The 14,389-nt window shown below is 36.4% G+C and overlaps 1 protein-coding gene across 1 annotated transcript in view; it reads right to left on the bottom strand.

The window, feature by feature from the left end:
- Positions 1–4,417: 4,417 nt before the first annotated feature.
- The window catches only part of TRUB1 (TruB pseudouridine synthase family member 1), a 35,308-nt gene continuing 25,336 nt past the window's right edge, over positions 4,418–14,389 (bottom strand). The window contains exons 5-8 of the mRNA XM_043597647.1: positions 9,669–9,741; positions 8,162–8,301; positions 6,039–6,095; positions 4,418–5,280 (exon numbers count right to left, since the gene is read on the bottom strand). Coding sequence (XP_043453582.1) covers positions 5,021–5,280; positions 6,039–6,095; positions 8,162–8,301; positions 9,669–9,741 — 530 coding nt within the window. The 3' untranslated portion in view covers positions 4,418–5,020. The remainder of the gene's footprint in view (positions 5,281–6,038; positions 6,096–8,161; positions 8,302–9,668; positions 9,742–14,389) is intronic.

The following is a 14,389-nucleotide window of genomic DNA, read 5'->3' as shown; positions in this document are numbered from 1 at the left end:
TTATAGCAGTGCTATCAGCAATAGCCAAAGTATGGAAAGAGCCCAAATGTCCATCAATGGATGAATGGGTAAAGAAGATGTGGTATCTATATACAATGGAGTATTACTTGGCAAGCAAAAAGAATGAAATCTTGCCATTTGCAACAACATGGATGGAACTAGAGTGTATTATGCTAAGCAAAATAAGTCAGAGAAAGACAAATACATGACTTCACTCATATGAGGAATTTAAGATACAAAACAGATGAACGTAAGGGAAGGGAAGCAAAAATAATACAAAAACGGAGGGGGACAAAACAGAAGAGACTCTTAAATATAGAGAACAGACGGTTGCTGGAGGGGTTGTGGGAGGGGGGGATGGGCTAAAATGGGTAAGGAGCATTACAGAACCTACTCCTGAAATCGTTGCACAATATGCTAACTTGGAAGTAGATTAAAAAATACATATAAAAAGCCAGACATCAGAGTATATATTGCATGCTTCTGTATATATAAAGCACAAAAGAAAATTAATAATTTATAATGTTAGAAGTGATTACCCTTGGTGGTAGGGTGGGGGTCAGTGGCTAGTGACTGGAAGAGAACTTCAGGCGGCTTCTGGTGGGCTAGTAATGTTCAGTTTCTTGATTTGGTCACTGGTTACACGTGTTTGCCTTGTGAAAATTCATCAGGCTATACATTTATGATATGTGCAATTTTCTGTATAGATATTTTCAGCAAAAGTAAAAAAAAAATACCTATTTAAGCTGTACTTAAATATATATATATTTAAACTAAAATCTGATGAAAGAACAAGACGGCACACAAGAGGGATTTTGAAAAAAAAGATATTCTAGAAATTTTCTAAAAATACAATAATCCTTAAAATGAATATATTAAGCAGTAAACTGAAATAGCAGAAGGGATTCATTACGTGCAAAAGGTTCAAGAAAATTCCCCATGCTACAGCACAGAGGGCAGAGAGAGAAAATATGAAAGAGTAATTAGACACATAAAACAAAATGAGAAGATGGGACGTAAATCTAATACAACTGGATGGAAGAGATGCACTATTCAAAGTGACAAAGGAAGAGAATTTAATGAACAACACAAATTCAAGTTATGAGTTTCTGAACAGAAGAAATACACATTTATTTTGTACTCAGAAGCCTACTATTTTAGAGATGGAAAAGTTCTTAGAGATGGACTGGTCCGCCCCCTTTGTTTCAAAGATAAGAAAACTGGGGCCCTGAAAGATTGATTTGCCTGGATCAAAAAGCTGATTAATAGTGGAGACAGAAACTATCTTAATGTTATATTTTAAGAGTCATGGGTAAGAAGAACAAAATAGTAAATTCTGACTTCAACTTTCCTGCTGGTATCACCATTTATAACAGCAATCTGAAATATTCCTGTTCATCAAGAGAATTGAACTCAAGTTGAAAATATGATTCAAATGCCATATAGTAAGTGTTTAACAAATGATACTTAATGATTAGGCCAGGCTAGGGCTGCCCACACATACTGTAAGGAAATAGTGTCGGACAAGTCTTCTAAAGATTTGACTACAAGGCCATCATAATGATTTCAATACATAAGCTATCTATTATATTCCTCTCTTTAAATTCTTTTCAACATTTTAGAGTGCCTCTTCAATGACATTTTCTCTATTATATACATAATGACAGAAGGTAAATTACTTTCTTCCTTTGAAATAGAACTCACAATCTAAATGAACCTCTAAGTGCCCATTTTAAGTCTGACACAAATTTCAAACTGGTCAGAGAAGTATAAAATGCACTGAAGACCTGATATATAAAGCACTATTTTTTTTTTTTTTACAAAATTAATCATTTCTGATGATGGATCAGTAGCTTGTATTAATTCAAGTATTTAAGAGGAAGAGATCTAGTCAGCATAAGAAAATGTGAGCTTAGCCCTTATTCAAATTTTATGATTTTGAATTAGAAAATCTGTATTATTTTAATGCTCATAAATTTCAAAATCATACATAAAATAATCCTAGGACTACCTGTGATGACTTTTAAGACGAAAATATTTTTCAGAAATACAAAAAAATCTGAAGTGTAGACAGTAATTTGGTATGTTCCAGGTTGAAACATTTTCAGGAAGAAGTTCTTACAAGTAAAACAACTTTACCATGTCAGTAAATTTAGGCCTAGAACTACATAATGAAAAAAAACAAAACAATCAGTACTTAAATTCATTTTCTCCTGAGAGTCTAGTATTTATCGATGAGTTTGGAACTTTTCAGAGCATTTTGATCAGTTTCAGCTGTGTATGAGTTAAGAATACTTTAAAGTTAAAATAATTTTAACTATTCATATATTCATAAATCTGACCACTATAAGAGGGGAACAGTTATTAACATTCGTAAATCTAGTTAGCAAAAATGAAAAATGAAATGAAAATTAAAAAGACAACAGGCCACGAAAATACTTGCTGCCAAGTGTTTACTGCAGAAATAACTCCTACAAATGTATAAAGAAACCATTAAGACATTTACTTATATAAATGAACAAAGTATACAAAAAAGTCACACAAAAGCAAATTAAGAGCAGTTTTGAACTCTTATACTTACTACCTTAGCAACAACATATGAAACATCCACCCAAAGCTGTAAACTTTTAATGAACGGAGATACTTAAATGGTGCCAGTGTAAAATGTTATAACTCTTTGGGAAGCAATAAGGCAAACATACGAAGAGCCATAAAAGTGTTCTTATTCTGCCAATAATCCCACTCCCAGGAATTGATCCTAGTAAAACTGAAAATAACTTCAAAGTTCAAGGATTACGATAATGGTTTAAGTAAACTGAATATGAAGTGATATGATGAAAATAATAATTATCAAAAGTAAATACAAAGCATCTCAGAACATGAAATGAAAAAATAGTCGATTAGAAAATATAGGTGTCTTAAGACTGTAATTATGTAAACCAAAAAAGGGAAAATGGTAATACAAAATTAAAGTTCTGAAGTCCCTGCGTCAGGATGGTGAGGATTGTGGGTAATTTTTCTATTTGGCAAAATTTTCTTCAATGTTTTCAATATTAAGAAAAAGATACATAATCTCTACTCTTCTCCACCAGTAAATTTATACATGGCAATTTTTAAGTTGAGAAATAGAGCAGAAATGCCCCAACTGTTTCCTAAAACCTAAATTTCCCTCTATTTGGACCTTAACTGGCAATGCCTGACGACCTATCACCTGGGCCACCCCAGCAGACAGGCGGACTCCACTTCTGAGTGGGACAAACTGCGGGGCACAAGATAAGTAAAGTTGTAAACTTACAAATTTGTGTGTTTGGTATTTTATGTTAATGCATTGAGATAGCAAACTCTTTTCCTTACAGTTTTGTGTGTCAGAATTACTTTTAATATTTTCATTTAAGATACCTTGCCAATGTGATAAAACGCCCCATATATAAAAAGCTATATGTGCTTTATAAATTTTCGTACTGAATTTATATTCAGTTAACTACAAATAAAATCCCATGATTTTACAGATTTGAAATTTTTGGAGATTGCAAACAGGCAACTACTTTTTTTTTTTTTAATTTTTTTTTCAACGTTTATTTATTTTTGGGGGGACAGAGAGAGACAGAGCATGAACGGGGGAGGGCAGAGAGAGAGGGAGACACAGAATCGGAAACAGGCTCCAGGCTCTGAGCCATCAGCCCAGAGCCCGACACGGGGCTCGAACTCACGGACCGCGAGATCCTGACCTGGCTGAAGTCGGACGCTTAACCGACTGCGCCACCCAGGCGCCCCAGGCAACTACTTTTAAAAGCGAGGCAATCCATAAAAATCTAGAAACATCTGATTTATGAAATTTTAAACTATCCTTCCTTTAGAAACTATATTTATCTGAATAAACGAAGCAGAATTTGGACATTTCTAAAGACTGGCCACATAATATATTGCTTTCCCATAATAAAAATACGAAGGACTCGTTATATGTGAAACGTACCATTTTGTGACTACATTTTCAAAATTAAAAAAGGGTTAGGGAACTTTCAGTAAGCTATTTGAATGAAAATGTTGGAGAATAACTTTTAAAATATTTAGAGCAGAAGGGATTAGCTAGACATGTATGGCAGCTATCTCGACGTCTATAAATATAATTTGAAAGAGCAAACTAAAGAAAAAAAAAACAGTATCACAGGGATTAATGCCCTGTAGAGGTATAAATAAATACTAAAAAATAGACAAAAGAAATTTTAAACTGAAGACACATTCCTTGGCTTACTTTTTAAAAAATTATGCTATTTAGTAACTTGGTACAGGGCGGTTGATTGTATGGATGAAATCATCAGGAAAAAATCACGTAGCTGCCAAATATAAGCCACGGGGCTGTCCTTTGCACTCATGGTAGACATGAATTTAACTAAATATTTAGTCTTCTTACATTCTGTTAGTGGTAGCAGCAACAATTTGGTTTATTTACAAATATTTATTATAAAAGTTTATTCGTTTCCAAGAGCTAAACAAACATAGCTATTACCAGGTTAAGTACAAGTCTTGTCAAATAAATGTTAATAACTGTAAACTCCAAAATGTAAGTTAAATAATGGTCTTTTCAAACATAAGAACTTCAAAATAATAGAGCCACTAGGAAGCCAAAATAAAGTCAAAGTCAAAGTTACATTCAGTCTTGTGACACCAAAGAAACATATAGCTTGTATTTCTTTTTCTTTGATTAGAAAAAGACTCTGAAGAAAGATCAAAATCAGAAGGTTGATTTTCCTGAATCCAACTGAACAACATAATAACATCCTAAAACAACATTTCACAGTGAGGCAAAGAACTGAATAAGTCACTGCAAAGCTATTTATAATGTAGAGCAGATAAATTGTACACCACGGAAACTGTCAATGATGGACATTTTTCTTCATGCGAAAAAAAAATCATGCGGGAAGAAAAAAAGAAACAGTTGTTCATCTCTTGCATGTAGCTTGCCATTCTGTACACAGGACTCAAATGTCAACCAAGAAATGACGACAACCCCAAGCCAATCTTAAGAGGCCTTAATTATATCCTCTTCTCCCTTTGTCTCATTTAGGGTTATATATTCACAGCTCAAAACTTGTTCATTAGACTCCTCAGGTTTTGACTTTTTAAGTGCCAGCTCTGCCGGGAGAAGAGACGAGCAATGTTCCAGAGACTGGGCGATGTCATCAATTGTCCACTTGTCTTCAGGAAGGGCATGCTCTTCTAGCGTAAACGGCCCCTGCTTGGTTCGGGTCAGCTCTAGGACGTTGGCACAGGAAGACAGTTCTACGGCAACAAAAGGCGAAAAGAAAATCCACAGGGTCAACGATTCAGTAGTCCACAGTCATCATAATTTTTCAAATGACAGAACACCTCGGATTCCAACCTCTCAAAACCACCCCAAATGTAAAACTGTAATGAGCTAATCTAAGATCCAAGAGCCTTGACAAATGACGAAGTAGCAAAATGGTATTTAGTAACTCACCTTATAAACTGCTTCAAAGGCCACAAGGAACTTACACAGCCTTTTCTTACTTAACCGTGAAGCAAGCCCAGGAGGGAACTATTAATCTCATCTGCAGATGAGGTAACCTGACCTGTCCGGTGCCACAACCGCCAGGAAATGGCAGGGCCAGGACTGCAACTTTCTAGCTGTTTGTAGGACTATGCCTTCCAGTTTCTAAAAAAAAAAATGCTACTTGCATCAATGAAAGTAACTTTTAGACGGATCCATCTTTTTATCTTATCCCATTTGAGTTAAAATCTTTCATACTTGCAATTATGTTGGCTCTTGCCTTCATTATTCCCATCTTCATTTTCTCCTCTCTCTCTCTTTGTCTCCTGTTGTTACAAGCATCTCACTGCAGCTGCTGATGCTGATAATTGTATGCCATAAACCTACAATGCTTTTGAAGCTGGAGGCAGCAAGGGTACAGTTCCCTAAGGCGGGCACTCAGAGATAGGAAAAATAGAAAACTCCCTCTTCCCATCAAAAGCGAGTATTACTCTCTAAATGATAATTCATAATTCATCTTTATGCTTACCTTTGCCAATGTCACTGACCAAGCTTCTGATATAAAAACCTCCTCCACATTCAACATCTGGAATGTTAACAGTGACATGGTAAATTGCTAACCTCCCATGAAATCCACTTTACATAGAAATGATGCCCCTAAACAAATGTAAAAATGCACTATGCAAACAATCGAGTGATAAAATATTTATGTGCTACAACATAAATTATTCATCCAATAGCATATGTGTTTGTGAGATTGAAAAGTCAGTGTGGAGAGAGCAAACAGCAGAAACTCACGAACACATTTTTAAAAAAACTGGCAAGTCACACCACGTAATTCCTTTAGCCTTGTTCCTTTAATAGGTTTTAAATAGTGAGGAGTCTCAGCTTTGATATTATGAGCTGGACGCTTAAAAAAACATTTTCAGATTTCTACACCTTTTCCATTTTGTCGGTTTTAAATAGGTGGGACATCTCAGCTTCGCTATCAGAAACTGTAGATTTTTAAGATATTGTCAGATGGGTACACTCAAAAAATACAACAAAAACCCCGTATCAGGGATGGTAATTATGTTTGGGAAAATATACTACATGGAGAGCTCAGTCTATGTAAATGTTCTCTTGGAAATATTCCTGAAGAAGTCATAAAATAACTAAAACTACACAATGTTCCAGAGTGACTGCATATGTAAACATCTTCACAGTAGATTATGTGCTTATTGGTTAAGAGCAGGGCTCCGGATTATTTTCATTCGTCCACAAGACATCCTGAATTTCCACACAAAGAACTACATTCCTGGTGCTTATAGTCTTATCCTACAAAGAAAGCCACTTGAGGGAATTAATCAAAACTCACTACCTGGGGATTTTCTTTTTTCTTCCCCATCGGCTCAAGGTTGGGGACCACAGCTGAGATTAAAAAAACGAGCACGAGGATCAAAGTAGGTGTATAATCGCTCTTGCACTATATTTGACGTTGGTGAAAAGACAACTCTTTTGGCCTATTACAAAATAAGTGAACATAATAACTATTTACAACCAAAATGCAATCAGAAAAATTCAAGCTTCTCCTCCTTTCATAGATAATATCTACCGTGCCGACCCAGCTGCTTTGTTTTCATGGAATGAGGTATTTTTTAGTATGTTTTTCTCATTATTTGTCAAATATTTTAGAATCAGGAAACTAAAGAAGTGACTTCACTTTAACTGTACAAAAACCACATTCTATAGGAACTTGATACACCTTAAATAGTATGTCAAAGCAATAGAATATAGGGAAAAAAAAGTTTTGGGAAATTATTTCTCAAGGGAATCCTAGTTAGTAGTCACTGTGAAATTAAGAAAGAGCAGGATCAGTTTAAGGAAGCCTGAGAATTCAGAAGAACCACAGCTTTCAATTCTTCACAGCTCATAGATGTTCGTGGCTTCAGCTACTACTTTCTGCAACTAAGAGATCATCAAATTCCCAAACAATAGAGACAAACGTTTTGGTTTTTAAATTTATTTCAAATATAAATTGTAGACACATTCAAATTGATAACCTGAATTAAAATGTACCCCGTGTGTAAGCAAACACTTGTGCCTTACCCATTGTCTCCATATTGTCAAGATCTTTAGCAGTAACTTGCAGGTAACAAAGAAGGGGGAGAAATAATGACTCTATCCTTAGAATTTCTTGTCCAAAAACTAAAAATGCTTTGTTTTAAAGGACAAATTAAATTTTAAAGCTGAATGTAAACTACCAGGTACTAGCCAAAATGGGGGAACAACCATCCATAATAGAGTAAAAACACAAGATATAAAATTTTGAAAGTGTATATCCCTTACCTACTCTTTGCCATTAGAGATCGAAGGTATGTTTATTTCCAACTTTATAATATAATAGGTATATTCCAATGTAGAGATATTTATATTATATATAAGATAATAAGAAAAGCATTTAGAAAAGCATTTGTGAACTTCCATGTAGCTATCAGTATGTTCGTCAAATGTGTTTTCGAAAAGGTATTAACAAGTCCTAACCTTACCTAAATTCAAGTTTAAAAAAATCTCCAATATCGTAGGGATCCATTAAACTACACGAAAGCAGCCGAATGCAAGATAAAAGTACATGTAACTAGCTACACATGATTTCAAGTCTTTCCAGCTTACCTAATGTGAAAAATGGTGGCTGGAATTTCTGAAGGGAGAGACTGTACACCGTAACTGGCCTGGCAGGTTTCGCTTCTACTATTTCACCTCTCTTCATCAAGGTTGAAAGTCTCTGTCCGTCTTTCTTTAATGCAGAATAGCTTGCAAGATGAGGGAGAGAGACAGAGAGGGCGTGAAGGAGAGAGAAAAGGTTAAGAAAGAATGAGAGAGCATAACTCCAGATTACAGCATGGAAAGAAAGGATGACGAGCGGCACTTAAATGGAAAATCTCTCTAACAGGCGGACTCCTTTTTTCCTTCCCATCTGTTCCGTGATGGTGCCAGGGACGGAATTCCTAAATATCTTTGAAGCGAAAGCTTAATCTGGTACCCAATGAGCAATATTGTCAATTTTACCCTTCCACCTTCTCTGTGGAGGTGGTCTATACAAATGTTTGTTCATTGGTCCGGGTTCTGGGTCAAGGACACCGTGACAAGGCCTCTGGTCACAATGGTCTCAACTATGTTTCCTTGAAACAGTTTCCATTACAATAATATTCATTTTCACATACGAGTTGTCAAAACATTTCAAAATGCAAAGAAGCAGATAATCTACTTAACAGATCTTAGCTTTGTGTGATAAAATTTTATTAGACTACGAAATCCTTGGAACAGTCCCGGGAAGAAATTTCTAAAACTGCTCTTAAAATAAATTAAACATACTTATATTTTATTTATAACAATAATGATCAAAAATAACATTTATCCATATCCTACAAAATTTTTAAAACTTTCATTTGAAGCAAAATTATGAAGACCCATTTCCCTGTTAGATATTTCAGCGTTCTTGAAAAAAATCAAGATTTTAAAATAAAAAGTACTAAATGCTAAAAGAACTGTCAGTAACTTTGCCTGACACATAACGATACAGCCATTTTTTAAAATAAAAAGCAATTTGCTTGAAATGGTAATGTGCACAAAAAATATGGTTAAGTGGTAAATCAATATTCTTATACTTTTAATAAAGTGTAACTTTCATCTGTCTCATTTGTTGCTGAGAATTGTGAAGCATAAGATTCTGGGCCCACAGGAAATGGTCCCGATGCCTGAACAAAAGTAGCCACTGGATTACAAATCACAGCTCTGACAGCAGCACTGGACAGGACCGGGCCCCTCGCAGCAGTTCGGGGAAAACTGACCTCTCTGCGCTCCAGACCTGCCCTGAGGCGTGTGGGTGCAAATCACAGAAGCCCATCAGCACTGGACCGGCACGGATGTCAGGCCGTGGCAGCATCCAGGGCCAGAGGAGACGGCATCGCGCCGCCCCAGAGAGTGCCGGAAGCTCTGCAAGCTGCCTAAGTCAGTCCCACCTCTACTGGAGCAGACGCTGTGTCGGATCAAAACGTGCTTCACCATACACAGAAAGAAGGAAGCAGTTTTGTTTGTTTGTTTGTTTTCTCATTAAAGTGATGTTAAACACTGAAAAATAAAAATTAAACATTTCTTCAAATTCAGTAAGTGAACTTACAGGGGAGGTACCTGCATTATATTCCCAGTAAATTTCTGCAGAATGCCTTCAATATCTTCTTGTGTTATTTTATCTGCCAAAAAATGAAAAAGATAACAAACAACTACAGAATATGTGCTATTTTCACAGCATTGAACGCTCTGAAATTTCAATTAATTTTTTTTTAAATTTTTTTAATGTTTATTTTTGAGAGACAGACAGAGCACGAGCAGGGAAGGGGCAGAGAGAGGGGGAGACACAGAATCCGAAGCAGGCTCCAGGCTCTGAGCTGTCAGCACAGAGCCCGACGCAGCTCAAGCCCACAAGCTGTGAGCTTATAAGCTGAGCCGAAGTCAGGTGCTTAACTGAGCCACTCAGGAGCCCCGCAATTAAAAATTTTCTATCAACACATATTTGTAGGCCAAATTCTACCTTGTTGAGATGAATAAAATACACATTAATGAGATAAGAGGGGGAGAAAGTCTTATACTGTCTAATATTAAGACTAAATTTCCTTTGCTTCAATTTTTTCTCCAATAAATGACTCCATCATCTTATATGCATTTAGCTGGTGCTTACTACAGCCTTTAGAAAAGCTGAGAAAAATGGCGCATTAGCTATAGAAAAGGTACCACAGCATTAAAAAATGAGGGGATCAGAAAACAAGTAGAAAAATTCATATAAGTTTTTTTTTTTTTAAATAACTGAAGTATAATTGGCATACGATGCTAATATTAGCTTCAGGTGTGCAATGCAGCGATCTGACATATACATTACACAGTGCTCACCACGGCAAGTGGTAATGAGCAAAATAGGTGAAGGGTATTAAGAAATACAAGCTTCCAGTTATGAAATAAGTAAATTATGGGAATGAAATGTACCGCATAGAGAATATAGTCAATAATACTGTGGTAACTTCGTATCATGACAGATGGTAAGCATTGTTGTGCACCTGAAACTAATGTAACACTGAATGTCAACTAAAAAATCAATTTAAAAGTTTAATTTAAAAATTAAAAAAAAATACGCTTAAGTTATCTAAGTTTCTCCAGGCATCAAATACTATAAATAATGTACACGGTATTGAAGATTATTTTTTTCAAGATTTAAAAAAAAAAATTTTTAATGTTTATTTTTGAGAGAGAGAGAGAGACAGAGACAGAGACAGCATGAGTGGGGGAGGGGCAGTAAGAGAGAGGGAGAACACAGAATCGGAAACAGGCTTCAGGGTCTGCGCTGTCAGCACAGAGCCCGAAGTGGGGCTCGAACCCAAGAACTGCAAGATCATGACCTGAGCTGAAGTCGGATGCTTAACGGACTGAGTCACCCAGGTGCCCCCAGTATTGAAGATTATTAAGTAGCAACCACATCAAAAACTTTACCTGCTAGTTCTACGGTGGAATAAAACTGACACACTTACATTCAGTTCTGTCCCCAAGAAAACTTGTATTTGTCTCCTTCCCTCCTTTCACTGTTTTTGGAATTTCTCTGTTCTTTTTCATCAAACACTCTTAGGAGTCTGACTTTTGCCTCAAAATAAGCCAGTGTGAAAAGACAATATACACAGCAAGGATACCATGATTATTAAGCATTTTTTAACAATGATTTTAGAAAATTTGAATGAAGACATACAAGTTTTCGGTATGTTACTTAATCATGTTTCCAGCCTTTAATACTCTTTCACACAAAATATCAACTGTATTAACTATAAAATATTAGTACTATAATATTAGAGTATAGTTCTATAATTTTAACAAATGAAAACTATAACACATTGAAACTCAGTATTTGGGATTTTCGTATTTATAGATGACTATGTATATTTCATATTCAATAATTATAGAAATAGTCTATAACTTGTTTAGGTCACAGTCAATGGAAGGAAATTACAGAGCTTCTTTTTCACTTTGTAGGACGTTTATTTCAACTTTTTATTCTGATACATAGTTACATTTGATTTTACGAAATAACATTAAGCAAAACCTAATTAATGTGCCTTGAATTATCACTGTATCACCGGAAAAAAAATTAAACAACAGCATGGAATACTGTGTCCAGGTTTCAATATCAACACAGCGAGACAGTCTTAACCTCGGTGTGACCTTGAGTCTCAAGTTAAACAAAAGACCAGAATCTACTAGACTCACACAGAGAAGAGCCACAGAACTCAAAAGAATTTCTCCAACACCTAACAGTCCAAAAAGACAGTTCTCAGATGGGTATTCTGTTCATACTGTTTTTCAAACAGATGTAGCTCATGACAGGGTAAGGATTTTTCCATGAGAAATTTTTGCTCTACCGCAACGTTAAAACAATTACTGGTGCCACCTTAGTGACGCAACGCTTTCAAATCTAGGCGGCCAGTGCTACCACCAAGCATGGCTGCTGAAGAAATGTCACTGCTGATACCACTGCAGAGCAATTGCAACGTACTGTTAAGTTCATGGCTTAGCCACACATCTTCAAAATAAGACTAAATGAAACTGAAACGGCTCTCTACTTCTGCTAGGCTGGCCTCTTTCCTAACATTCCTGTGAATGTATACTCCTTTTCCTGCTTCAGTTGTTGTCTTTTACTCACACTCCCCAACATAAGATGACAAGACGTGTTCTTTGTCATTACTTCTGCCAGGGTCTCTTTCTCTGACTTAACATCTCAGGCATTTTAGGTTTGTGCTGTTCATTCTGCAATTAACCATACACAATTTGTAAATGTTACCTACTATACATAGGCAGGTATTATCTCACCAATTAAATTCCAAGGCCCTTAAAGGCAAAGGCAGCTTTTCTTCTTATATAAGGTACACAATTACAGTGGCACTCAAGACATTCTTGCTGAATCAGCTGAGGAATAATAGAATCTCAAGGTCAAAAGGACATTTAAAAGTCACCCAGGCCAATGATTCTTCTGAAGTTTGAATCACCAGACGCAAGGTCTATGCAACAAGTTGTTTTACAATAAAGGTGAATATACTATTTTAGAATAAAATAAGTATTTTTTTATCATATGATTATTATGTTCACTACATGAGTATGTAGTGAAGCATGCTGGCTATCTCTAAATCTTGCCATTAGTCCAATCCAAACAATAATTATTAAGAATAAAGACTCTACCTCCAAAGGATTTAAAAAGAAATGGAGAATAAAATCTCTAAAGCAATTATATCCAATAACTATCCAAGAAATACATTTGGTAAAAGAAGATGGGTATGATAAAAGTGTCATAGGACTTGGGTAATTATTCTTTGTTTAGAATCATCAATGTGCCAGCAGTATTCATTTGAAATTAATATATTTTTTTTAATGTTTATTTTTGAGAGAGATACAGAGCATGAGCAGGAGAGGGGCAGAGAGAGAGAGGGAGACACTGAATCCGAAGCAGGCACCAGGCTCTGAGCTGTCAGCACAGAGCCTGAAGCAGGGCTCAAACTCACAAACTGTGAGATCATGACCTGAGCTGATGTCCGACACTTAATCAACTGAGCCACTTACGTACCCCTGAAATTAATATTTTTTTTTTTTGAGAGAGAGAGAGAGAGAGATAGTGAGCAAGTGGGGGAGGGGCAGAGAGAGAATCCCAAGCAGGTTCCATGCTGGGCATGAAGCCCGATGTCGGGCTTGATCCCACCATTGTGAGATCATGATCATGAGCCAATATCAAGAGTCAGACACTAAACAACCTAGCCACCCAGGTGCCCCTGAAATTAATTTTAAAAAGTCATTCTCATAAAATTAATATATGTAAGATCATATCACATATTATTTGCTTAAAATCTGTTGACTCTACCCGTGAACTTACAATAGTCGATACTTAACTGAACTATGGATTTAAAAACAATATTCAACCATGACAGAGTAACTGTTACTGGATAAGTCCTACCACTATAAACTGTTTAATTGGGAAAATACATAATACACAATTGTTTTCAAACCTTAGACAACAGACAGCTGGGACTATCATCCCTGAGAGAAGAGAAAGAAACAGGCAGGGCCTTTCTGAGGATCACTTGTTTTGCTTGGAGGTACTTTCTGAACTGTGATGTAAGGAAGGGAATCCCAAAAGAGCACTGTAATCTTGCTACTGGAGGCAGCTAGACAGACCTGAGCAGGAGGGGAGAAAGGAGGATGGCAGGTAGGAAACTGTCAGGGACTACCCAGTCTCTGCCCAGACACCGCATCATCTCGCGTAGACCAAGCTCTTTTGCTACCTTTCTGGAGTGTACTCTCCCTTTGCTAAATAAAACCTTTGTTTAATTCTCTATGGAGTCTCTCGACTGAATTCTTTCCTTCAAGAAGACAAGAACCAAGGAATTTTACAATCCACCAGCCAGTAACAATCTCACTGAATAAAAATCAGAATTTGGGGAAGCAGCAGCAACTGGAATTTGGGAGAACCAAACAGAGAAGGAGATGTCTACAGGGGTCCACTTGAGCCCAGCTCAATTCCAAGCTGCACATAAGACAGACGCCAGAAAATTAACCAAAGAACTGCCACCAAAGCTCTTGCAAGCTCTTATAAGGTTGGATGAATTCCAACCATCCAGAAGGAAGAAACTTGGCTGAACACACAGGGAATGTGACAGGGACCCCAGAGAAGCCGTGTCTGAGGAGTAGAACTAATGGAGACCTGGAAAAATGTCTACTTTAGATCAACACTAACAAGGAATCTACACAAAAGTGACTCAAATTAGTGAGGTTAGCAAGGGCAAATGACATAAGACCAATATTTAAAAATTAACTCCA

Source organism: Prionailurus bengalensis, chromosome D2 (assembly GCF_016509475.1).
Source record: "Prionailurus bengalensis isolate Pbe53 chromosome D2, Fcat_Pben_1.1_paternal_pri, whole genome shotgun sequence".
Lineage (NCBI taxonomy): Eukaryota > Metazoa > Chordata > Mammalia > Carnivora > Felidae > Prionailurus > Prionailurus bengalensis.
This window is presented reverse-complemented; position numbering and strand designations above follow the sequence as displayed.